Source organism: Phycodurus eques, chromosome 17, assembly GCF_024500275.1.
Source record: "Phycodurus eques isolate BA_2022a chromosome 17, UOR_Pequ_1.1, whole genome shotgun sequence".
Classification (NCBI taxonomy): Eukaryota; Metazoa; Chordata; class Actinopteri; order Syngnathiformes; family Syngnathidae; genus Phycodurus; species Phycodurus eques.
The window spans coordinates 6256985-6282423 of NC_084541.1; the positions used below are offsets into that span (position 1 = coordinate 6256985).

Sequence of the window (25439 nt, forward strand, 5' to 3'; positions counted from 1 at the left end):
ATGCGTGGCAGGTTGATTGAAGACTCGTTGCCATTGGTGTGAATGTGAGTGCGAATGGTTGTTTGTTTCTATGTGCCCTGCGATTGGCTGGCGACCGGTTCAGGGTGTACGCCCGAAGATAGCTGGGATAGGCTCCAGCAGCCCGCGACCCAAGTGAGGATAAGCGGTAAGGAAAATGGATGGATGGATGGATGGATGGGTGGATGGATGGATGAATCCGAAAATTATATCATGTTCTCGCCAGATGGCACTATGACCCCCAACCTCGGACTGGGACTGCATTCCCTGTCTCCGCTCCCCCGCCGAGACAGATGACCACAGGGATGGCTGGTTTATCTCACACTGACGCTAAACGAATTACCTGCCAGTCCGAAGGAGCTCATGTAAGCGAAGACTAGGAATCCTGACTCCTCACCCAGACTTTAAATCAATTAGCAGCTACCCGAGAAGCCTGGACTCCCAGGCATGCCAAGGTAAAAGTTCAAAGATCCATTTGTTCCTTTCGTATGGGACAATGGATGGGACACGAGCGACACCTACAGGTGGTGGAGAGCTACTGCAACTCGGGGGAACTATTCACAATCTGCACCGAACTTGAAAGATGATATTTTAAGAACTTTGCATGAGCGCTCCCAGTGTTTACCATCAAAACAGCGCCACTTGTGATCGTTTTTCTGCAAATGTGAATGTCTGAAATCAAATCTTTTTGTTAACTGGCCCAGATGGGATGTTTCAACACAAATGTCACATTTCAAATACTACAGTGTTCTCAAGAACCACATCCAATTGAAACATTCATTATAGGGATTAAAGAGGATGTGCGCTTATACGCACCTTCGAACAACCCAGATTAAAAAGAAATTGAGACTTTTATTAAGGATCTAAACATCCCTCAATTAAATACAGTCTTCAATCTCATTAAAACATTTTCACAAATATCAGACTACTCTATTAACTGGACAAAATCAACAATACTCCCAATAACAGCAAACTCATGGACTCCTGCAGATCAAATCCCAGATTACCCTATGCCTACTGGAAACATGAAGTATTTAGGTATCAATATTTCATCAAAACACACAGAGCTAACCAATCTAAATTACACACCACTTCTGGAAAAAAAGACTTAAGACACTGGAATAACTTGCCTATATCATTACTGGGAAGAATAGCTACAATAAAAATTAAACCCTTACCTCAAATAACTTATTTATTTTCAGTGATTCCATTTAAACCCACATTTAAATGGTTTCAAACCTTAGATTATGCTGTAATACATTTTTATTAAAAAAAAAGAAAAATAGAATCAGTCTATCCACTCTTCAGAAAAGTAAAAAGGAGGGAGGCCAACTTTAAACACTATTATTGAGCTAACCAATTACAATACCTCATCAGATGGTTGCACCACAATGAGGAGTGTGATTCTTGGCTAGAATTGGAAGAAACAGACTGCAACAACATCAAACTACCAAAACTCCCATTTATTTCTACTTAAACGCCATAAATGTTTCAAGAATCCAATAATCGCATCCACCTTAACGGCTTGGTGGCAAAGTTTAGAATCGACAGGATCTCAATTAGCTCCCAGTATGCTCTCCCCAATCTGGCATAATCCAGATTTCGAAATTAATAATATACCCCTTCATTTTAGTACATGAGAAAAACATGGAATTAACCACCTACAACAACTATTTAACAATAATGTTTCTAGGACACGTGATGAACTGTTCCAAGAATTCCAAATAACAGCCGGAAACTTTCTTCAAAACAATAAATTAAAAGCAGCAATAAAAAAAAGAATACCAACACTCCAGAGCACCCTCGAACTGCCGAAGTTTGTCAAGCAAATAATGAAGCTTCTCCCGCAAAGTAAAAGAAATCTCTCAAAAGTTTATAAATTAATTTCATGTACTAAATCAATGCACTTATAAATTACCAAATGGGAAGAAGACCTCTCCATGTCTGCTGACCTTAGCTACTGGATACAGATTTGTAACAATACGTTTAGAATGACAAAAAACACAAATCTACAGTTTATACAATATATAGTGCTCCATAGAACACACTTTACTCAGTACACTGTGCATAAAATGGGCTTCTCTCCATCTAATATATGCGTGCAATGCACCAAAAATACCCCAGACACCTATTTTCATGCTATATGGGAATGTACACCAATTCAATGCTTTTGGTCTTCGGTTATACAAAAACTCTCATGTATTTTAAACTGCACGATTCCACATTCCCCAAGATTGTGCATACTTGGCAACATAAGCATAATTAACCCCCCTAATAAATATTCACAATCATTACTTGTCGTGTTAGCTACCGCTAAGAAAACAATTCTATTAAACTGGAAAAACAAACAAGCTATTAACATCAATCAGTGGCTAAATCTCATCATACAATATATTGCGTGAGAAAAAATATCAGCAGAACGAAAGAAATCAATTAAACATATACGTAGATAGCTGGTCACCTTTTCTCAACATGCAAAATCTAGACTCTTGATTCCTTTGCCTGAGTAGGGTGCCATTTGAAAATAGCAAGACTATTTTCATTTTTGGCATTCGGTCCCTGCGGCCCCCACTGGGTGGCCAGTTGTCGGGGCGCCTCAGTGGGGCCACCGGACTGCCCTGGGTCCATCGGTGTGGGATGTTTCCCGTCCACCTGGCTGCTATCGGGTGGACCCCTGGGCCTGATCCCGGTCCTTGATTGATTGGGTGGGGTCCTCAGCCGCCACGGTGTGGCCACAGCAATTACAGAACACTTCTGTCAGTCTTTGTGCATGTAAAACAGTGTCAATTCACTTGCATGTATCTGTAGGAACACACCCCTAGGACTCTTTCACGGGGTGTGGGGTCACGCACTTACTGCGACAAATAACTCATGAAGATGCAAATCGCTTGTGTATCCCCTCACTTATACTCTCGTCCTGTAGACTTGTGTAATTTACATAATTAATCCCACCACACATCAGTTGAACGGCCGGGTTCACAACCCTTGTCCTGCATGCTTCTTCTCCTGTCCTTGTCCTGTTCTATCATTTCCTGTCCTTCCCTCACAGGGTGTAGCACTACAGCCCCATGCAACACTCATATTTAATGTTTCATTGTTGAAGATAATGTCATGATTTACTTCGCTCATCCTGTTTACAATTAGTGCTTTGTCTTTTGTCTTTGTTTCTCTCTCCGTTCTCGAAACTTTGTTCTGTTCGGCTGATCAAGTCTGATTCTCAATAAACCTCAATTATAATACTAAGAAACCACAGCGGAAGCTGTTGCTCCTATTAAAACTAAGACAATCTTGAGCCGATTTAGAACACCGTGGAGGAGCACAATGATGGTAACTGACGCCATTGTGACAGTAAAACTGTTCTGGCATAAAAGGGATACAGATTTTCCATTCTGCTTGACCTAACAGCCGAACAGGACAATAAAAATAAATTAAAAAATGCGCGTAACAATGCAAAACTGGAAACTGGTCTTGTTGTCTTAAATTCAATCATTAATATTTTATCCCACTGGTTTTAAACCACAAAATAATCCTGGGATGTCAAAGTAACATTAAGAGGCAGTCTATCTACCCTTTTGGCCTCCGGTGGGGGGGGCCACCCCCTTTTCGGCTGGGCATAAAGGCCGGAGGCCCCCTTTGTGAGTGTACTCGTTTGACTAACTTGCCATAGACTGGCTCGGCTAGGAAGCCCCACCTGTCACCACGAGGTGGCGAGGACACATCGGACCTTTCCCCGCTGCAGGGCACACTGCCAGCACCCCGAGCTACCCTTGCGAGTTCCTGGGCACCTCACGGGGAAACTCTGTTGCGAAGGAAACAGGCAGCGCATGTCCGCTCCGAGCAGCTTGCGAACAGCGACACCCGGGCCTCAGCCGCCCTGCTTTGGAACTCTTCTTCTTCTTTTTCCCTTCCTTCTTTTCCTGCCAAATCCATCTGCTCCCCGTGCGGACCGGACCGGCCAAACATTCAGGAGATCGACTAGCCTGCCTAAATTGTGTTGCACGCAGCTGAGTCCAACTTGCAGTCTACTAAAGTACAGATTGGTGCATATATGGGTTTAAATTAACGAGAACAGGAACCCCCAGTTCTATTCAATGTCATTACATGCTTATTCTGCCCTCACATCAGAAGTTCAGCCTCCTTCTACCAATGTTTGTCTGTCCTTTGCTTTGCTTTGCTTTTTCCCTGCACCTAATCTAATGGAAGGGGATCTAAGGGGAAAACCCCTTTACATTCCCCTGTTAGATGTCATTAAACTTTGTATAAAAAAGTCACTCCCTGTATCATTTGTGTGTGTTTGGGTTCGACAAGAGAACTCTGGTTATCGAGAACTAATCTAATTCCTGTAGCAACATTCAGATTACGAGACATAGAGGTCTTCGTCAATTTGTCCTGAAGTTTTACATATCTTAAAAGAGATGTGGTGCCCCTTTTCGAGATAAAATAATTTGATTTTAACCCTTAAACTTAAAATCACGCGAAACAAGAAGTAACGCAGGCATCGCTTGCGGCTTATTCTTTTCTCCTAAATTAATTAAGTTTTTATCCAAATCAATATACGCTACAGCATTGAGCCTCTTTATTTGAACCTGTAAAGCAAACATACATGTAAACAAAAACATGCACATAGTTCCAAAGTTGACCTGATCGAATAAAACCAAGTTGCTATTTGGATTCAGCGCGTTAAATTTGTTCAAACTCAGAAACAGAAAGTAGCTGTAATACCATTTTAAATGAGGCGACACCAGCAAAGTTTAATTTTATGAACAAGTGTCGAATAGGGGAAAAAGGCAGTGGTATTGCTGTTATTATTTCAGCGTAAAGAAATTATACTGTGATTTTAGCTCTTTTGAATATCTCTGGGCGGCACAGTGGAAGACTGGTTAGAGCGTCTGCCTCACAGTTCTGAGGACCGGGGTTCAATCCCCGGCCCCACCTGTGTGTAGTTTGCATGTTCTCCCCGTGTCTGCGTGGGTTTTCTCCGGGCACTCCGGTTTCCTCCCACATCCCAAAAACATAGGGGTTAATTGACGACTCTAAATTGCCCGTAGGTGTGTATGTGAGTGCGAGTGGTTGTTTGTTTGTATGTGCCCTGCGATTGGCTGGCAACCAGTTCAGGCTGTACCCCGCCTCCTGCCCGATGATAGCTGGGAGGAGAAGCGGCTCAGAAAATGGATGGATGGATGGATGAATATCTCTGTTTTTTAGTTTAAGGTGACCCAAAGGTTATTGTTTTCATAATTTATAGGCCTCCAACATACAATAGAAAGTTTATAGAGAACTGCTGTCAGTTATTTGTACTGACTACAACTATTTTGTCATAACGGGAGACTTTAACATTCATGCTGACATGGAAAAAAATAACCTAAAGAACTCTCTGCTATACTTGATACATTTGACATCTCTCAACATATTAAGAGTCCAACCCACACTCAAGGTCACATCTTAGACCTGGTCATCTCTAAGGATGTTGAAGTTCTATCAATTGACATGAAGGATATGACTATTTCTGACCATTTTTGTGTATTTTTTGAATTACAGATTTTTCCAAAACTTCAGACAACCTCTATGTCTATAAAGAAAAGGTACAACAATGAGAGTACCGCCACTGAGTTTATGGAGACCATTGCTGTGCGACAAACTGTGAATGCTGAGACAGTTGATGAAGTTTTGGATAATTTCACCTGGAAAACCTCAAGTGTCATTAATGCTGTTGCTCCTATTAAAACTAAGACAATCTTGAGCCGACTTAGAACACCGTGGAGGAGCACAATGATGGTAAAGACCGCTAAATCAAAGTGTAGGAAAGCAGAAGGTAAGTGGAGAAAAACTAAACTCCAAACTGACTATGACCTCTACAAAGTATTTGTAATTTTAACCAAGAGTTAGTCAGGGCTAGACAGCAACACTTTCTGAAGTCATCAGTAAGAACTTCAACAATACTCGCACTCTGTTTTCTGTGGTTGACAAGGTCACAACCCCCCCCCCCCCCCCCCCCAACCAGATAGCTCCAGAACTCATCACAGCAGATAAATGCAATGTATTTTCTTGTTATTTTAGTGAGAAAATACATTCCAAGAGGTTATATATTAGCACAAATTAGCAAAATGATAAAATGATACTACATCTGAAGCCATCCAGGAAAAACTATTACCATGTCAGAATTTGATACAGTTGATCAAAAACTGTAGAGAAAAAGTTTCAGCAGTTTAAACCATCAACGAGCTGTCTTGACTCAATACCATCTGACTTTTTCAAAGATATTGCGAAGTCTGTGTTAGCTGATTTGCAGCAAAAAATCAATTGCTCACTTCAGTCAGGCGAGTTTCCTAAAGCTCTCCTAAAGCTCTTAAAGTAGCTGCCATTAAGCCTCTGCTAAAAAAAAATAGAACGCTGGACGCTTTCATGTTAGCAAGCTATAGACCCATCTCAAATCTCCCTTTTGTAGCCAAGATTGATGAGAGAGTTATTTTTAACCAACTTAGCAATTTATCGAACTGAAATGGACTTTTTGACAAACTTCAATCTGGGTTCCGAACTCATCACAGTACAGAATCTGCTCCTATCAATGTGCTCAATAATATAAGGTTGAATACTGACTCGGGAAAGGACTTGACTTGTTGGTCCTCAGTGCGGCTTTTGATACGGTAGATCATAATATACTGCTGAACAGGTTGGAAACGTGGGTAGGAATAAATGGAACGGTCCATAAATGGTTCAGGTCCTACCTGGAGGAAAGGAGTTATTTTGTAACCATTGGAAGTGTACAATCTCATCGAATGGCAATGACCTATGGGGTCCCTCAAGGGACAGTTCTTGGAAAACCTCCTGTTCAACCTGTATATATGCTACCCTTGGGTCAAATTCTTCAGAACTTTAATTTTGACTATCATAGCTATGCATATGACGTACAGTTATATCTAGTGTCTCCAGATGACTACAGTTCAATTGAGGTGTCGTGTCACTGTCTAAAACAGATAAATATGATGGATGAGGGAAATTTTTCTTCAATTAAGCCACAACAAAACTGATATAATTGTTTTGGGCAATAAAGAAAAGAGGATTGCTGTTAGCAAATACCTGAATTCACTCTCTTTAAAAACCAAAGACCAAGTCCGAAACCTTGGTGTTCTGAGAGATTCTGACCTGAATTTCAACAGCCATATCAAATCAATTACTAAAACATATCCAGAGTGAAGGCTTGACAGGAGAAGCTCATCCATGCTTTTATCTCAAGTAGGCTTGACTATTGCAATGGTCTTCTGACTGGACTCTCTAAAAAGAGCATTAAACAACTGCAGCTCATTCAGAATGCTGCAGCTCGGGTTCTGACCAGAACAAAGAGGTCAGAGCATATTACTCCAATTCTAAAGTTTTTACACTGGCTTCCAGTCAGCTTTAGGATAGATTTTAAAGTTCTGCTAGTGGTCTGTAAATCACTAAGCGGCTTAGGTCCTGAATACATGAATGAAATGCTAACGGAATATAAACCCAGTAGGGCCCTGAGATCGACAGACTCAGGTCAAATAGTGGAGCACAGAGTCCAAAGCAAACATGGTGAAGCAGCATTTAGCTATTATGCTGCACACAAATAGAATAAGTTGCCAACAGAAGTGATGTCAGCCCCAACTGTGAATGTTTTTAAGTCCAGGTTAAAAACTTGTTTTTCCCCCCCATGCTTTCTAGAGCACTTTTAAATGATATTTCTTGCAGTGTACGTTGTGTTTTAATTTTACTGTTATTTTTTTTTCCTCTTTGTTTTAAATGTTTATACGCTGTTTTTTCCTTTGTTTTTAAATCATGTACAGTACATTCAGTTACCTTGTGTATGCGCTATATAAATACATTTGCTTTGCTAACTCATTAAAAATATCTTGTACAAATTTGTTGTTGACCAGTTTAATGAATCAATTCACTTATTGTCTTAGTGAAGATCATTATCCAGATGATGATATGCACCGATCGACACGTGTTCAAGGTGTTTTAAGTTTTTTCAGCTAGCTGATTTTCTTTAGTTCCCTCTCTTTTGTTTAATCCAAACCACAAAATCACCCAAAATGGACCCACGGCTTCACAGTGATCAAACAAGCAGCATTTAGAAGATGGTAGTAGGGAAGAGGGGTTGTTGAGACAGAAAGAAAATATAAATGTTCTATCTGCTTGCTATGTTCAATACACACTTCCAAAGCACTTATTCAGCTGGTCTGCTGAGAGTTTCCAAGAATAGGGGAGACATGAAAAAAAAAAAGCATAGAGGTCAAGGAAGCAAAGAAAAATGGAAGGCAGGAGAGAAACATTCATCTTCTGCTCCTGCAATACCAGATGAATTCAAACTGTGTGAAATTTGAGACATTGCAGAACAAAAATGGAACAAAAATAGAAAATAGAAGATATTTTAGATTGTGCTCACAGTAGCATAACTACCATTCCAAAGTACTTTCTGAATTAAAGTACTTTCCGATTCTTTTTAATATTTCCATCAAATATATGTGTATGTACTGTATGTATTGCCATAATTTTAGAAACAAAGTACTTACCAAATACAACCAGTTCAGCTGGATCACTGTCTTTTTCTCCAACCATATTGGTGCCAACACACACGTACATGCCAGCATCACTTTTTCTGGTATTGGAAATCATTAGTTTGCCTCCTCGGATCTGAAAATGGAGAGGTAAATACATGATGGAGAAAATGGGGAGAGTGTTTAAAGGAAATAAATACAAGCAGGGGAAAGAAATGTGCTACAGTGGCAGAGGCTAGGTCTGTAATGATACACATATTGAAACCCAAATCGCAACACTAAGACATAAACCTGGGTCACATTTGAAATAGCAAAACCTAGACCATAACATAAGCATAGACCATTAAATGCTTACCATTAAATATGGTACATAATAGTGTCAACTTTCGGCTTGTCCATCAGGGGTGACCACAGCGAGTCACTCGCATAATTTGTTTGGCACAGTTTTTACACCGGATGCCCTCTCTGACGCCACCCAGCCATATTTATCTGGGCTTAAGACGGGCCGTGAACCCTCTCAGTCTCCAAGAAAGGCAGCAGCATGTACCACTACACCACCAGTGCAAATATGTACATGATCGTCTGGATACATTTTGGATGTATGAAGTAGACTTTACACCGATCTGATTGGCCTGATCGGTGTCTGCCGATAATTTTATGCTGATCGGCTGATGGGCTTTAATGTCATAATTCGCCAATCCGATCAATGATGTCATTGATCGGCTCCACAAAAGACATTACTCCACGTCACCATCGTGTACAGTTTATTAAATCCAAAAGCAAGTTTATTTTTAGCCTTTTTGTGTGTCTTTTGACGTAGTACTAGTAATATATGACCACCAATAAAGTTATTTTTTTAAAAAAACATGTCAGCAGTGTGGGACAGACAACAGATAATGCTCGGATCAGACTAAAAGACAAATTTGGTCTTTCACGACATCAGACTACTGCAATATTCCGAGACCACCACATCCCGTTTTTTAACTCAAACGTGACCGGATACACTAGTTGTCGACGACGACAATAATGGATCGCATCGTGTGTTTATAAGAACAAAATGGAGAAAAACGTGTGTTGGTGGTCACTGATGCTCGGGAGAGGACGTTCGTTTAAGGCTTGCTTGAGGTATGTTCACATACTTTTAATACGATACCGCTCGCAAGCAGGCAACAAAACGTTATTTAACCTAGCAAGCTAGTGCTAGCAGTAACGGTTGTAAGTTCTGTCGAACCATGCTCTAAAGTTTTGGTGTGTGTGAAGTAATTTAATTATAGTATAACCCCAATTACAATGAAGTTGGGACATTGTGTTAAACATAAATAAAAACAGAATACAATGATTTACAAATCACATTCAACATATATTTAATTGAATACCCTACAAAGACAAGATATTTAATGTTCAAACTGATCAACTTTATTGTTTTGAGCAAATAATCATTAACTTGGAATTTTATGGCTGCAACACGTTCCAAGTTAGCAACCATTATTTCTGTCATATTGTATATATATATTTGACATGACTGATTACAATACCTGTTCTGACTAGAGTAGTGATTTCCAATCTTTATGGAGTCAAGGCACATATTTTACAGTTGAAAAATCTCACGGCACACCAACAAACAAAAACGTCACAAAAAGTGGATACATTAATTACTGTATGTACTTCCTGCCATCTAATAGAATACCATTTAGAAGACCATTTGTCTGTCACTGTGCCTCACTGGCATAAATAGAAAAACAAAGACACATTATTTATTGTAAATATAATTTTTTGAGCAATTAATTATACAAGTATATACTATAAATAAATAACTCATTTAAATAGACACATTGCTCCATCTTGTGATCGGAGCGGTGCTCGGTTAAAGTTTCTTTTTAACTCGCTGATCGGCCCCACAAATCCTGATTGTGTAAAGGCTAGTATGAAGGGTTATTTCTTGTGTTCAGTAAATATACTGTGAACACACTGATTTCAGATATGCGTCACTTGAATTGTATGTGTAAATGTAGACCAAAAAATTGTTATAGGCACTTAAAAAGGACTTGAGCACTTAGAGTGATTCAATGAAAACAAGACATCATAAAAACTCAGAAATACAGTATGCGCATCATCGACAAAGTGAACAAACAAATAACCACCAATAATGAAAACAAAAAGCTCTTTCTGCCTTGATAATGTGGACAACTCCCAGTCAACTTACTGTGATCCTCTCATCTCTGTCATTGACCTGAACATTATTTCTCTTCCACGTGATAGTTGGCTCAGGATGTCCTCTCGGGGGAATACACTCCATGACAGCTGGTTCACCTGCTGCCACCACTACATCACTGGGTGTCTGACGGAAGTCATCTCTTAGAACTGGTGGGGGGGGGAAAAAAAATAATAATTTGAAATATTTGTTGACAATTTGATTAATTTTAATGACATAACAATGTTTGTGTGCTTCTGCTTAAGTGATAAACATGATCATTGTAATACAGTGGATCCCTGCGATTTGCAAGGGATAGGGACCGGGCCAGATTGCCCTTCCATCCATCCTTTTTCCTACGCTTATCTGAGGTCGGGTCACAGGGGCAGCAGCCACAGCAGGGAAGCCCAGACTTCCCTCTCCCCAGCCACTTCCTCCAACTCTTCCGAGGGGATCCCGAGGCCTTCCCAGGCTAGCCGAGAGACATCCCTCCAGCGTGTCCTGGGTCGTCCCCGGGGTCGCCTCCCGGTGGGACGTGCACAGAACACCTCACCAGGGAGGCGTCCGGGAGGCATCCTGATCAGATGCCCGAGCCACATTATCTAGCTCCTCTCAATGCGGAGGAGCAGCAGCTCTACTCTGAGCCCCTCCTGGACGACCGAGCTTTTCACCCTCTCTCTAAGGGAGAGGCCGGACACCCTGCAAAGGAAACTCATTTTGGCCGCTTGTATCCGAGATTTTATTCTTTCGGACACAACCCAGAGCTCTTGACCATAGGTGAGGGTAGGAACGTAGATCGACCGGTAAATCGAGAGCTTCGACTTTTGGCTTAGCTCCTTCTTCACCACAACAGACCGATACAAAGTCCACATCACTGCAGACACTGCACCAATCCGCCTGTCAATCTCCCGTTCCATTCTTTCCTCACTCGTGAACAAGACCCCAAGATACTTGAACTCCACAACTTGGGGCAGGATCTCATCCCCGACATGGAACTCCACCCTTTTCCGACTGAGGACCATGGTCTCAGATTTGGAGATGCTGATTCTCATCCCAGCCGCCTTACACTCGACTGCAAATCGCTCCAGTGAGAGTTGGAGATCACGGCTTGATGAAGCCAACAGAACCACATAACCACACAGTCAGGACACGTCCCCCCACCCGAAGGCGGAGATAGGCTACCCTTTCGCCCACCGGGGTGAACCCCAATGTACAGGCGACGAGCCGGGGGGCAATAAGTAGGCCAGACTGCAAATAGTAAAAATCTGTGAATAATTGACGGTCATTATAATGTATCCATTCATTTTCTGTACCACTTATCCTCACTAGGGTCGTGGCGTGCTGGAGCCCATCCCAGCAATCTTCGGGCGAGAGGCGGGGTACACCCTGAACTGGTCACCAGCCAATCGCAGGGTACATAGAAACAAACAACCTTTCGCACTCACATTCACACCTATGGGCAATATATATATATATATATATATATATATATATATATATATATATATATATATATATATATATATATATTTTTTTTTTTTATTTTTTTTTATTTTTTTTTTATTTTTATTTTTTTTTATTTTTTATATATTTATTTATTTTTTTTAATCCAAAAATCTTTTGAGTAAGCGTTTTTTGTGAAAAATTGGGGTTGGTGTGCCCCATTTTTTTTAATTGAAAAAAGGTCTGCATACAAATATATACATCTAACAAATCAACCACACTTGAGCGTGGAAAGTCACTTGAATGCAGCAAGCATACATTATTTGTTTAGAGTCCACACTTTAAACAAGTTATCGCCTTTATTTCCACATTCATCGATCCATAGTCTACATTTTGTGTCTGATGTACCTGAAGGCACGGGACTTTCCACTTTCAATCGCCAGAGCTCTGTGACTTCTCGGATTACAGCTATGGAGAGTGGTTTTGTAGTTGCGGTTGATGCCCTGACAACAGGATGAGGCCAAAGCCACAGAGGCCTGCAGGCTACAAGTCTGGTCTAAGCCAGTCCACAGAATGGATCAGTTTCTACGACATTCCTACCCTAAAAGCTTACCGTCACCCTAAAGCAGAAAAACAGATCCTCCCAAAAATGCCATTCATGTCACAAAGTTTCCTCAAAAATGATGAGCAGCAACTCTCAAATTTCTCCCTGCTCAAGATGAACTGCTCTTTTGAACCTTTGATGAGAGATGAAGTTTTGACATCAAGAAGAAATAGGATGTTTAATTGATGCCGGGGGGTATCATGGTTGCGTTACTTACATTACAGCGATACGAGTGATATAAATAATTCATAAGTGATGTGGAAAATCGAATACAGATTTAAGAGTGAAAAACCTACATTCTTTACAGACAATATATACTACTGCTACAATACTAATACAAAACCACGCACATTTAATCTCTCTGGCAAAGTAAAACTATATTTAGATACGTACAATTGGCACATAAGTTAAAATTGTGTAATTGTAGTACTGATTTGCATGTGGTGGTCCCACATGACTACAAAAACAGAAGCATTATTTCTTGTTTGTCAGGCACATGCAACAATATTGAATTGTAATCATCTTTACTCACTTAATATGCAGTGTGTCAGAAAAGATCGAGGACTGCTGTCACAAAAGTTATACTTCAAATCCAAACTACAAGTTTTCCCTTTCAGTGTGAGCCAGAAGATCAACCAGCACATCAACAATGAGATCCTGCTGGCGTTTGCTTCTTCAGTGCATGACAAGAGACAAGAGTTGTGGCATGACAAAACAGCTTCACCATGATAAGGCGCTCTGTCATAACAGCCTGAACATCAGACAGTTCCTGGCCGAGAAGAACTGTAGCAACCTCCCGAATAACCCAAACTGGCTATGTGTGATTTTTTATGTGGGGTCATCAAGTGGACCTTTTTTGAAGACATGGACGACATTAAGATGGCCGTAACGATGGAGCTGCGGAGGATCCAGGAAGAATCTTTCTTGGAGAGCAGTGAAAGTGTGGGAGAGATGGATAGCAAAGTGCATTTGGCTTTAGGGGGATTATTTCGATGTTGTATTTTCTTCTTCTTTCTTTCTTGTATTTTCTAGTTGAACTATATATCTTTTTTGACACCAGTCCTTGAACTTTTCTGACATACCTTGTATACCACTTGCACTCATTAAGTACGTGGGCGAGCTGGGTCAGACTATCCCAGCTAAATTTGGGACAGAGGCTGGGTACACCTATGGGAAATTTATAGACTTCAATTAACATACAGTATAAAATTTTGGAGTGTGGGAACAAGCCAGGGAAATAGGAGAATAAAAACCCATGCAAGCATGGGTAGAAGGTGCACCGTAATTTCTCGTATAATGTGCTTTTTTTCCCCCCAAAAAAAATGTCAAGTCAATGGTGCACATTATACATAGGTATATGGGAAAATGAAAAAAAAAAAACTTTCCCATTTTATAAATGTATGCCACCATTTAGAGGTTATGACAAAGCTGTACACTTTCATTCTAATATACCACCACCACCTAGAGGTTATGAAAAAGATGTAGCCTACACTTTCATTCCAATATGACAGGGGTACGTATGGCTGCATAATATGTATAGTTGTGCTCATAAGTTTACATACCCTGGCAGAATTTGTCAAATATTTTTTTCATAAATACAACTGATGACTGAACAACAACCATCATTAATTTCTTTTCGTTATGTTTTTTTATGATAATGCTTTTCTGAAATGCTTGACAGTTTAATTTGAAACCCATTAAAATAAAATAAAATGTGTTTCGCCTGGCCCTTCATGTTTTCTGTACCAATCTTCAAAATTCTGCCTGCGTAGCCAAACATATGAGCACAACTGTGTGTTTTCTCATTTACTAAATGAAAGTAGGGCTGTGAATTTCAAAATAAGAGCAAGTAAATAAAAAGTAAGTATTAGTGTTCAAATAAAGTGCTTAACTTCAGAATAATTCTTTGAAAAAACTAACAAAATACAGATAACACTTCATATTTTGATCATATGGATAGAAGCAAAATCATGCATTGTAAAAATGCATCAAACATAAGTAGAAGGGTTTTCCAGAATTTTTAGGTCCACTTTTGGGGGTGCGTATCATACATGAGTGTGCATTATACATGATAAATTACAGTAAAGTCCACAATGGAGGACCTATGCAGAGATTCAAACTCAGTACCTCCCAAATGTGAGGCAATCATCCCCAACAACTATAGCAATATGCTCCCAAGCCCCAAACAACTGCATAAAATAACCAAACTTTGGGGCGCTACATACAGCAAATGTACATATGTAAAAATAATTTAATATGAAGCACTACACGTTGGGATGAAAGATTAATATTTCCGCTTTTAGGTACTGACAGCTGCATCTGATATACAACACACCAGATGACAGTGCCTTTTGTTTAGACCCCCCCCCCCCCCCCATTGTGGCTACAATCTGGCATATTTAAATGTGAATGTTGCCTAAAATGCATTGTCCCTTCTTTTGAATGAATACATTGAAAAGGAAATTGAACGTTTGTGAGCAGAAGTATGAGAACATGTGACTGTGTTTTGTTGCCCAGATGTGTCCTATTACATTGATGATTCAAATATTCAATAGCACCAAATGTCTCTGCTCAGTTTCAGATTTTGCCTGTGAAGACTACATTTAAACTAGTTAGAAGTATGACAAACATGAAAACCAGAGAGTTGTCTATGGGTAGAAAAAGACAACCCCAAAAAAACAATTGTGAGGCTGGGATAAAAGGGCAAGTCAGTCACAGCCACTCCAGAATTATTGGGCTTCGGCAATTTCGGCAATTCAACCATTTGGAATATCATTAAGAAACAAACCACTGGTGCACTAAGTAACAAAGGTTGTTGAATTGTAATATCTATGAAAACAGCAACAGTTGACAGCAGAAACACTGTGACAGCTAGAATATAGCCCAAATGTCAAGCTTCAGACTTAAGACCTATACAGAATGCATTTTACCTGCTAAAGAGGAGCACACACATGCACAAGCAAAAGCACACGCACGCACGTGTAGTCATCCACAACAATATGGTGGTCAGCTTGCGCATCCATGGGTGTATGTCTCAGGTTTTATGTATAAAAACATGACATAGTCACCATCATTACAAGGTAGCAGGAAATAGCTATCCAATTGATGACATTGCTCCTCTAATGAGAGTGCTGACAGGCCAATAAAGCCTCAGGATATTATCATCAGACATACAGTGCTAAACAAATGTATTAGACCACTTGTGCATTTTTTCTCAGAGACCATCCAGTATCCTGAAGTGATTTCATGTGGATTTAAATGTGGTCATTTTTAGCGAACTATAATTTAAAAAGGGAACCTATAAAAAATTCACTTCAAGAACAATTTGTCCAAATTTGTCTGAATTTCCATATTTTTTTAAATTTTGTCAAGAACATTTCCGTGCGACAGTCATAATCATAATCGTTAAGAAATTATGGTCATTTTAATGTTTGTATTATATCAACCTTGTAATGGTGGACCCAGTTGCAGCCTGATCAAAGTACCAGTATGTCAGATTTCGACCTTCTATCATCAAAAATATCTGTCTGTGTATTAATTCTCCTTTGCCAATTCTGTTTTCAATCCTGGAAAAAATAATAATAATAATAAATAAATAAAATGCAAGTCCATTAAAGCGGAGAAATCAGCTCTCAAATATCAAAATTAAAACTCAGCATTTTGCAAACAAACAAATAACACTGCCGATAGACTGAAATGGATAGTTTATGTACAGAAAATAGTTTTGGTTTCTATTTTGTGCATTGTACTTCGTGTGCATGTCTTGCATGCTATTTATATTACATATTTCTATTTCCTATATCCACAATTGCCGTTGAAACGATGCAAATTTCCCCACTGTGGGCCTAATAAGGATTATCTTATCTTATATAACAAATATTTATTAATAATAATAATAATATACTTTTAACTTGCCCATGTTCTGAAGTGACGTATGCAGTGACGTCCCAATTCATTTCCGGATCGGACGCAGGGTCCTGTGTGGACGTGTATTATGTCATAATTGTATCTCTAAACACGTCTTAATTGGCCTGTTATTTTGTTGTTCGAAGTTGGTTACGCTCCATGAAAACGCGGTTCCAGTCAGACCTATGTGATAAGTGTATTATTTCCTTGTCACCTCACTGAGCAAGCTCCATGATGAACTAAGTGAAGTTTATTTATAGAGCAGCATTAAAACACAGACATTAGAAATAGAATAGAAATAAATAGATAAAATACATACAGTTGCAAAGCAGGGGTTTAAAATAAAACAGCATCGACAGACACACCAGGGTAAGACGTAAAACACATGGAAGGCCAGTGTGAAAAGGTGTGTTTTGAGCCTGGATTTGACTATCATTATTGAAGGGGCATTTCTTACGTCAGGGCGGCAGTTTATTCTGAACTGAGGTTGAGCCATTGCAAACACTCTGTCACTTTTTGCTTGACTTGGGACCTTGGGAGATGGAGGGTACTTTGGATGGAGGATCTGTGGGACCTGGTGGCTACATGTGGCTGAAATAAGTATTTAACACGTCACCATTTTTAAATATACTTCCAAAAGAACTATTGACCTGACAATTTCACCAGATGCTGGGAACCACCCAAGTAATCCCGACATTAAAAGAAATTAGAAGAAATAAACTCAGAAATTAAGTTGTGTGTAAAAATGTGAAGTGCCAGAGGGAAAAAGTATTGAACACATGAAGAAAGGGAGGTGGAAAAACGCATGGAAAACCAAGACAACACTTAAAATCTATCAATAATCATACAGTAATCTAGCCCCTTGTCAGTGCTAATTAATATCAGCTGGTTCAGTCCTAATTGATGGCCTACAAAAACGTCTCATTACCAAGGTGTGAGTCAAGATCTCGTGATGGTTAAGAGCAAAGAGCTGTTTCAAGACCATCGCAAACTAATTGTTGCAAAACATAACGATGGCATTGTTTACAGGCGCATATCTAACTTGAAAAATTCCGTTCCCAGTTTCGATGCCAAGTTCGCTGCCCCGAAGAAGATGTTGCGAAAACCAACGAAGAAGAACGCGCACAAAGACGTGCTTGTGCCCAACGGCAGCAGCGGTGAACAAAAGTGTGTCTTAACGTCGTAAAAATTAATGTCCGGTCACCTCAGTGCAACACTTGGAATAAGATTACATTGTGCAAAGGAAGCAAAGGCTACAATCTTAAAACAGGAAGTCAAGTTAAAACTTGCACATATAAACCATTTGACATGATGAAATAGTCCCGAATAACAATTTTAACAACGCTATATTTTAACTTTTAGCTGAAACATCAATAAATGAATATTAAGTCAATTGGGTTAGTTCCACACACATTGCCTTTTAGTTCATAGGTTTGATATTGATACTGCTTCGAAAGAACCCCCAAATATTCATTTTAGTCGATGCTGCTAAGAAAATGGATGTTCATCATTTGGACACCATTTATTTAAATCGTGTAAACCTTTTGACCCAGCGCCCTAAAAGAATCAGAATCGAGAATCGTTTGGAACCAGAATCGAAAAAAGAAACCGTAATTGCAACCGGAATCGATCAAATTGAAATGATGCGCAACCCTATTTGCAGGTCCTGTTGTCACAAGTAAAACAATGAGTAACGTACTCCGCCGCCATGGCCTGTATGCTCGCTCACCACGCAAGACAGCATTGCTGAAAAAAAGCATCTCCATCCATCCATTTTCTACCGCTTATCCGGGTCGGGTCGCGGGGGCAGTAGCTTTAGCAGGGACGCCCAGACTTCCCTCTCCCCAACCACTTCATCCAGCTTTTCTGGGGGGATCCCGAGGCGTTCCCAGGCGAGCTGAAGGACGTAGTCTCTCCAGCGTGTCCTGGGTCGTCCCCGGGGTCTCTTCCCGGTGGGACATGCCCGGAACACGTCACCAGGGTGGCGTCCGGGAGGCATCCGAATCAGATGCCCCAGCCACCTCATTTGGCTCCCCTTGATGTGGAGGAGCAGCGACTCTACTCTGAGATCCTCCCGGATGACCAAGCTTCTCACCCTATCTCTAAGGGAGAGCCCGGACACCCTGGTCGACACGGTCGAACACCTTCTCCAAGTCCACAAAACACATGTAGACTGGTTGGGCGAATTCCCAAGAACCCTCGGGGACCCTGCTGAGGGTGAAGAGCTGGTCCACTGTTCCACGGCCAGGACGAAACCCACACTGCTCCTCCTGAATCTGAGATTCGACTTTCCGACGGACCCTCCCCTCCAGCACCCCTGAATAGACCTTACCAGGGAGGCTGAGGAGTGTGATCCCCCTGTAGTTGGAACACACCCTCCGGTCCCCCTTCTTAAAAAGGGGGACCACCACCCCAGTCTGCCAATCCAGAGGCACTGTCACCGATGTCCACGCGATGTTGCAGAGGGTTTGAGGTCACTACCTCGGTGACCTCAAACCCAGAGATAGGGGAGCCCGCCTCAGAGAACCCACACTCTGCTTCCTCATGGGAAGGCGTGTCGTGGAATTGAGGAGGTCTTCGAAGTATTCTCCCCACCGACTCACAACGTCCCGAGTCGAGGTCAGCAGCGCCCCATCCCCACAATACACAGTGTTGGTGGTGCACTGCTTTACTCTCCTGAGACGCCAGATGGTGGACCAGAATTTCCTCGAAGCCATCCGGAAGTCTTTCTCCATGGCCTTACCGAACTCCTCCCATACCAGAGTTTTTGCTTCAGCGACCACCACAGCTGCATTCCGCTTGGCCAGCTGGTACCCATCCGCTGCCTCAGTCCCACAGCCCAAAAAGGCCCGATAGGACTCCTTCTTCAGCTTGACGGCATCCCTCACCGTTGGTCTCCACCAACAGGTTCGGGGATTTCCGCCACGACAGGCACCGAGCACCTTACGGCCACAGCTCCGGTCGGCCGCCTCAGCAATGGAGGCGCGGAACATGGTCCACTCGGACTCGGTGTCCCCCGCCCCCCCCGGAACATGAGCAAAGTTTTGTCGGAGGTGGGAGTTTAAACTCCTTCTGACAGGGGATTCTGCCAGACGTTCCCAGCAGACCCTCACAATACGTTTGGCCCTGCCATGTCGGATCGGCATCTTACCCCACCATCGGAGCCAACTCACCAAAAGGTGGTGATCAGTTGACAGCTCCGAAGGCGGAGGGAGGCTACCCTCTCGTCCACCGGAGTGAACCCCAATGTACAGGCGCCAAGCCGGGGGTCAATAAGTATACCCACACCTGCTCGGCGCCTCTCACCGTGGGAAACTCCAGAGTGGAAGAGAGTCCAACCCCTCTCGAGAGGACTGGTACCAGAGCCCAAGCTGTGTGTGGAGGAGAGTACGACTATATAGTCGGAACTTCTCGACCTCACACACCACCTCGGGCTCCTTCTCTGCCAGAGAGGTGACAGTCCACGTCACTAGAGCCAGATTCTGTAGCCGGGGATCGCATTGCCATCCGGGCAAGGACGGACCAGCGTCCGGACAAGGGAAAACGAGTGGAAGAGAGTCCAACCCCTCTCGAGAGGACTGGTACCAGAGCCCAAGCTGTGTGTGGAGGCGAGTACGACTATATAGTCGGAACTTCTCGACCTCACACACCACCTCGGGCTCCTTCTCTGCCAGAGAGGTGACGGTCCACGTCACTGGAGCCAGCTTCTGTAGCCGGGGATCGCATTGCCATCCGGGCAAGGACGGACCAGCGTCCGGACAAGGGAAAACGAAGTCCATTGTTTGTCGGCATCATTAGGGGTCTTTGAGCCGTGCTTTGTCTGGTCCCTCACCTAGGACCTGTTTGTCATGGGTGACCCTGCCAGGAGCATAAAGCCCCAGACAACTTCGCTCCTAGGATCACTGGGACACACAAACCCCTCCACCACGATAAGGTGACGGCTCAAAGAGGGGAAAAAAGCATGTCAAAGCTTGTTTAAAGTTTGCTGAGCAACATTTGGGCAAGCCAGTTAAAAACTGGAAGTATATAGTCCGCTCGAATGAGAGCAAAATTGAACTGTTTGGATGCCATAATGCACACCACGTTTGGAGGAGAAATGGCACTGCACATCACCCTAAAAACTCCATTCTAACAGTGAAGTTCGGAGGTGGGAACATGATGGTGTGCAGCTGCTTTACAGGAAATGGTACTCATAAACTTCATATTATTGAAGGAAGGATGAATGGGCAAATGTACCGAGACATACATGGCAAAAATCTGCTGCCATCTACGAGGATGATGAAAATGAAATGAGGGTGGACATTTCAGCAGGATAATGATCCAAAACAAACTACCAAGGAAACTCTTAATTGGTTTCAAAGGAAAAACAATTAAATAAAGTTGCTAGAATGGCCCAGGGAATCGCCTAACTTGAATCAAATTGAAAATCTATGGAAAGAACTGAAACTCAAGGCCCAGAAAAAAAGCCCACAGAACCTTCAAGATTTGAAGACTGCTTGTATGGAGCAATGGGCCAAAATCACACCAGAGCAATAGCTTCTCTACACAGGAGGCGTCTTGAAGCTGTCATTGCAAACAAAGGCTTTTGTACAAAGTATTAAATAAATAGCAGCTGGCGTATTCAATACTTTTTCCCTGTGTCATTTCACATTATTACACACAACTTAATTTCTAACTTTATTTGTTCTACTTTTTTTATCTGTGGATTATGGATTGGGTTGTTCCAAAGATTTGGTGAAAGTTTCATGTCAATAGCACCTTGGGAAATATATTTCATGAGAAAGATGGTGACGTAAATACTTATTTCAGCCGTTGTATGTACAGTAGCTGGGGCCCAGGGCATGGAGCACTTTAAACACTATAAGTCGTACTTTAAATTATACCCTGGACTGACCTGGAAGTCAGTGCAAGGAAGCTAAGACAGATCACCTTTCGTTGTGTTAGTGAGCAACCTGGTCGCTGCATTTTGGACCAGAAGGAGACCAAAGTAAAGTGAATTACAATAGTCTAGATATTATGAAAGCATGTATGATTATTTTTTCAGTGAGATATAACAGGAGTAAACTGTGTTTTGATGTTGATTTAATTTCTCAATAAAATACCTAAAGAATTCTTCACAGCGATTGGTGAATGCCTCCACCTCTGGAGAGATTTGGGTACGAACAATTAAGTTTATTATAATAAATACAATTATGGGGCGATGGGAATGTTTGTTTATAATTTCAGGAAAATGCTGGTTATTTTAGCTGCAAATTCGAAGATTGCCAGAGAAAAAGAGACTAAGATGTGGTCTCTTTTTTTCATTTTTTCTCAGCTATTCAACCAACCATTAAGGGTCAACACAATTATTTGTTAGCTTCCCAAACACTGCTTAGCTTTCATCTTATAATAAACTAGCCATGGTCATGGAAGCAGTTGGGGAATTAAGTATCTGCACAATGTTTGGAGAACCTCAAATCAGTCCTTTAATGCTGCAAGGAGATGTTTTATCACATTCTGTACCCCCAATGTACGTTTATCCTAATAACTACTCAAAGAAGATGACGAAAGCCTTACTAAATGGAGCAGGATCCTGTACTGTCACACAACATGAGGAAGGAAATCAAATGCTTGCTCCATTATCACATAATGCTGCTGTATTATCACAATGAACAGTCACACACCATTGACAGATCATGACTCCGAGGGCCTCTGATCTTTCACATCCTGCCCTCCACACTCCCTAGACCTGAGTGAAAAGAGGGGGGAAAGTTTATTAGGTACTGGCAATTACCCATGAGACCCCTGGGGACCCATACTAAGTATGTGCAATTTGACCCTTTCCTATAACCCCTTTCACAAAACCAAAATAATCCCAACCACTGGGCCCATCCGGCGTCCTTTCATCATCATACAGATTAACACACAGGAAAAAAGCTATTGATTTGCAGTGCATCAAAGTGTATATAATACAATGTTTTGGACAGAAATTGTGAATAAAGTATATCTTATTTATTTGGTGACAATTTTTAGTTTTTTCTGACTTGTTAGTCATGTTTTTAGGGAAATGTACACTGCAACAGGTCCATTAATTGGAAATACTGAAGAAAAAGAAAAAATAGTTACCGATGACAATTGTTTGGCACCATTTGAAAAGCTACCAGTCTTTTAGTTTTCTGTCAATGTCAGATCGCAGTCAGACCGTGTCCTTACAGTCACTCAATACCAATATATAACCATCTGCACAAGCTTGCTGAGAAAAGACCTGTGTCATCCGTCATAAGTGAAAAATACCAGAACCCTTCTTTCATTTTAGCATTTGAGTGGACATCAACAACACACTTGGGTGAGCTGCTATTCACTTGTAATTAAAAGAGCTATATCATTGTCTGTAATGTCGTAAGGATGGTGTGTGTGCATACATACTTGACAGCAGCCCCCAAATCCCCTAAGTATAAATATTCATAAAGCTAATAGATAATGACACATAGTCCCTTTGGTGGCAGAGCAAAGAAGAGGCTCAGAGGGGGGAATCAAGAAATCATTTCCAGGTTCAAGCACAGTGTTGAACGGATAGTGTTGGCCATCTTACATCCTGTCTCATAATAAAGCAAGATACACAAAACAATATTATATATAATATTTTTGCTCGAATTCCAAATTCCATACATGCCTCTTGTTCCTATATCACCCCTGCTTAGATGCACACTAGCGTGTCATCTCCGTTCTCTCGAGGCAATATATGTTCAGGGCCTTGGTCCCAACAGAGGCCCCCGTCTGGAGTAGACACCAGCCGTACTCATTATCCGGAGTGATCCCTATCAACTATTGCGCCATGATGAAACAGCCCACACAGGATATTGGAGGAGGGCGTGTCAAGAGAGGGTTTTAGAAAGGGGGGATGGATTGTTGCTCATGATGAGACAGATGTCTGCGCTGCTGAGCCTCCTTCCCACCCAAATTCAAACTGTAGCTGCTTTCACACTGGCTTCCCTATACATTGGTACTCAGATGTGTAACAGTAAGGATTATTTCAAATGGGTTCAGACAGCCAAGGTGGCAGGTGATATGCGATAATGAGATGCATAGTGATGTCATTTCAACAGCTATAATTGCTTTCAACACAAAGGGGGTGTGGACAGTGAGTCCCAGGTGTTACTTTACATTCTGGTTGCAGTTGGCTGTGTTCGGCCTTTGTTACGCCTCCAGTACTAGGTTTTCAGTTCAACTTTAACCTCTATTCCACATCAGTACTTTAGGCACAAGACAAAAAGATGGGAAAACGCTGGGAAAATGTTTGGATGGCCACTGTGAAAGAGGCTAGAGAGAGCTTGAAAAAAATCTGGACCGAATTTGCCAAATGCAGTCGAATAATAAGGCTGATCGGCGAGTGCAGCCTTTCGTAGGGTAATAGTAATGCAACATACAACAAACACTGTCAATTTTATCTCCATCATTTTAAGATGACTGGGAACACCCCCCATCTCCGTTTAGATTCGTTTTTAGTGGAGCTGCCACGCAACCTTTCAGTGTGACAAAACTTGATGGCCTTGACTAAACCACATAACATGCTTAACTCTCTGGAAAAGCCTATAGAGCAACAAGTGAAATTGAGCCTGTGATAAAATGAATGACTTTGAATCACATTTCAATTGTTCCTTCTACTAGCCCAGAAAGGTCAGCGTTTGAGTCGAGGCCTACCCTGTAAGCACCTTTGTCAGACATCAATGTGTGATGTATTTTTCCCTTCAAATTAACTCACTTCATTTTCTTTTGTCTCTCGGCGTGTCGGATGGTGAGCCCACACTCATTACAACCACAACAGCTGCCCCGACCCCAACCAACCAATCCCTCATGCTCACACACATCACCACACGCATTCTGCTGCCAAAGACTGGGCTGATGGTTGAAAGCTTGGTCCCAGTAGCTATTGGGACTGGTGGTTACTTAGGTGAAATGTTCCCAACAATCAACAGATAATGTGTCATCTCTTATGACAGACACAAACATCTATTCAATTGAAATTAACTTGTTTGATACAGACCGAGAGGCTTGTATGCTAAAGTGATTAAGACCACAGGTTGACAGAAAATACCTGTAGTGTAAAATCTTATTTCTCCCAGCAGACCTCTAGAAAACCAATTATTTGCCACCAGGCTCAGATAACGCTGAAATTGAATCTACAAGGCAGTGTGATGCATTACAAGCAGATGTTAAGCCTGCGATTAGCATAGAAGAACCACTTCTAACAACATAATCATCAGGCAAAGATTCAATTTAATTTTCATGTCATGCTCAGATCCTGTTTACAATCCTTTAAACTGTTTAACCACCATCACTTTGTGTTAAATACTGTCTGAAATTGAATTAAGTGATAAAAAATGAGATACTGCCGTCCACCTTGGAGCAGTGGGTGCGTCTGGGTGAATTTGATGAGGTTATCTTTCAAGGTGTGGCGTTTCATGGCTTCTTAAGCGCTCATAAATGGCGAGGCCTTGCTCCACAGCAGTGTCCTGTCACACCCAGAGTGTTGCAAAGGGGGAAGGCTTTAGGGTAGACAGGAAGATGGAGTTGGGGGGGATTACTTGGCAGCAGCACAGACTGTAGTCATTGACTGCGGGCCCCACATGCAGCAGTGGACAGGAGGCTCTCATTATAAATCACAAAAACACATGAGAGAAAGAGGGTGGGTGTGCGTGTGTTAGCTTGTCTGTGTGTAATCAAGCAAATGGCACATGAAAATGCTCAAATAGGGCAGCCGGGCCAAGTGGTTAAGATC

The 25439-nt window shown here is 41.7% G+C and overlaps 1 protein-coding gene across 6 annotated transcripts in view; it reads right to left on the reverse strand.

Annotated features, from left to right (window-relative positions):
- The window catches only part of robo3 (roundabout, axon guidance receptor, homolog 3 (Drosophila)), a 231698-nt gene that overhangs the window by 78718 nt on the left and 127541 nt on the right, over positions 1–25439 (reverse strand). For all 6 annotated transcript variants that reach the window (XM_061702475.1, XM_061702473.1, XM_061702472.1 and 3 more), the window contains 2 exons: positions 10741–10898; positions 8553–8673 (listed from right to left, as the gene is read on the reverse strand). In XM_061702475.1, the coding sequence (XP_061558459.1) occupies positions 8553–8673; positions 10741–10898 (279 nt within the window). The remainder of the gene's footprint in view (positions 1–8552; positions 8674–10740; positions 10899–25439) is intronic.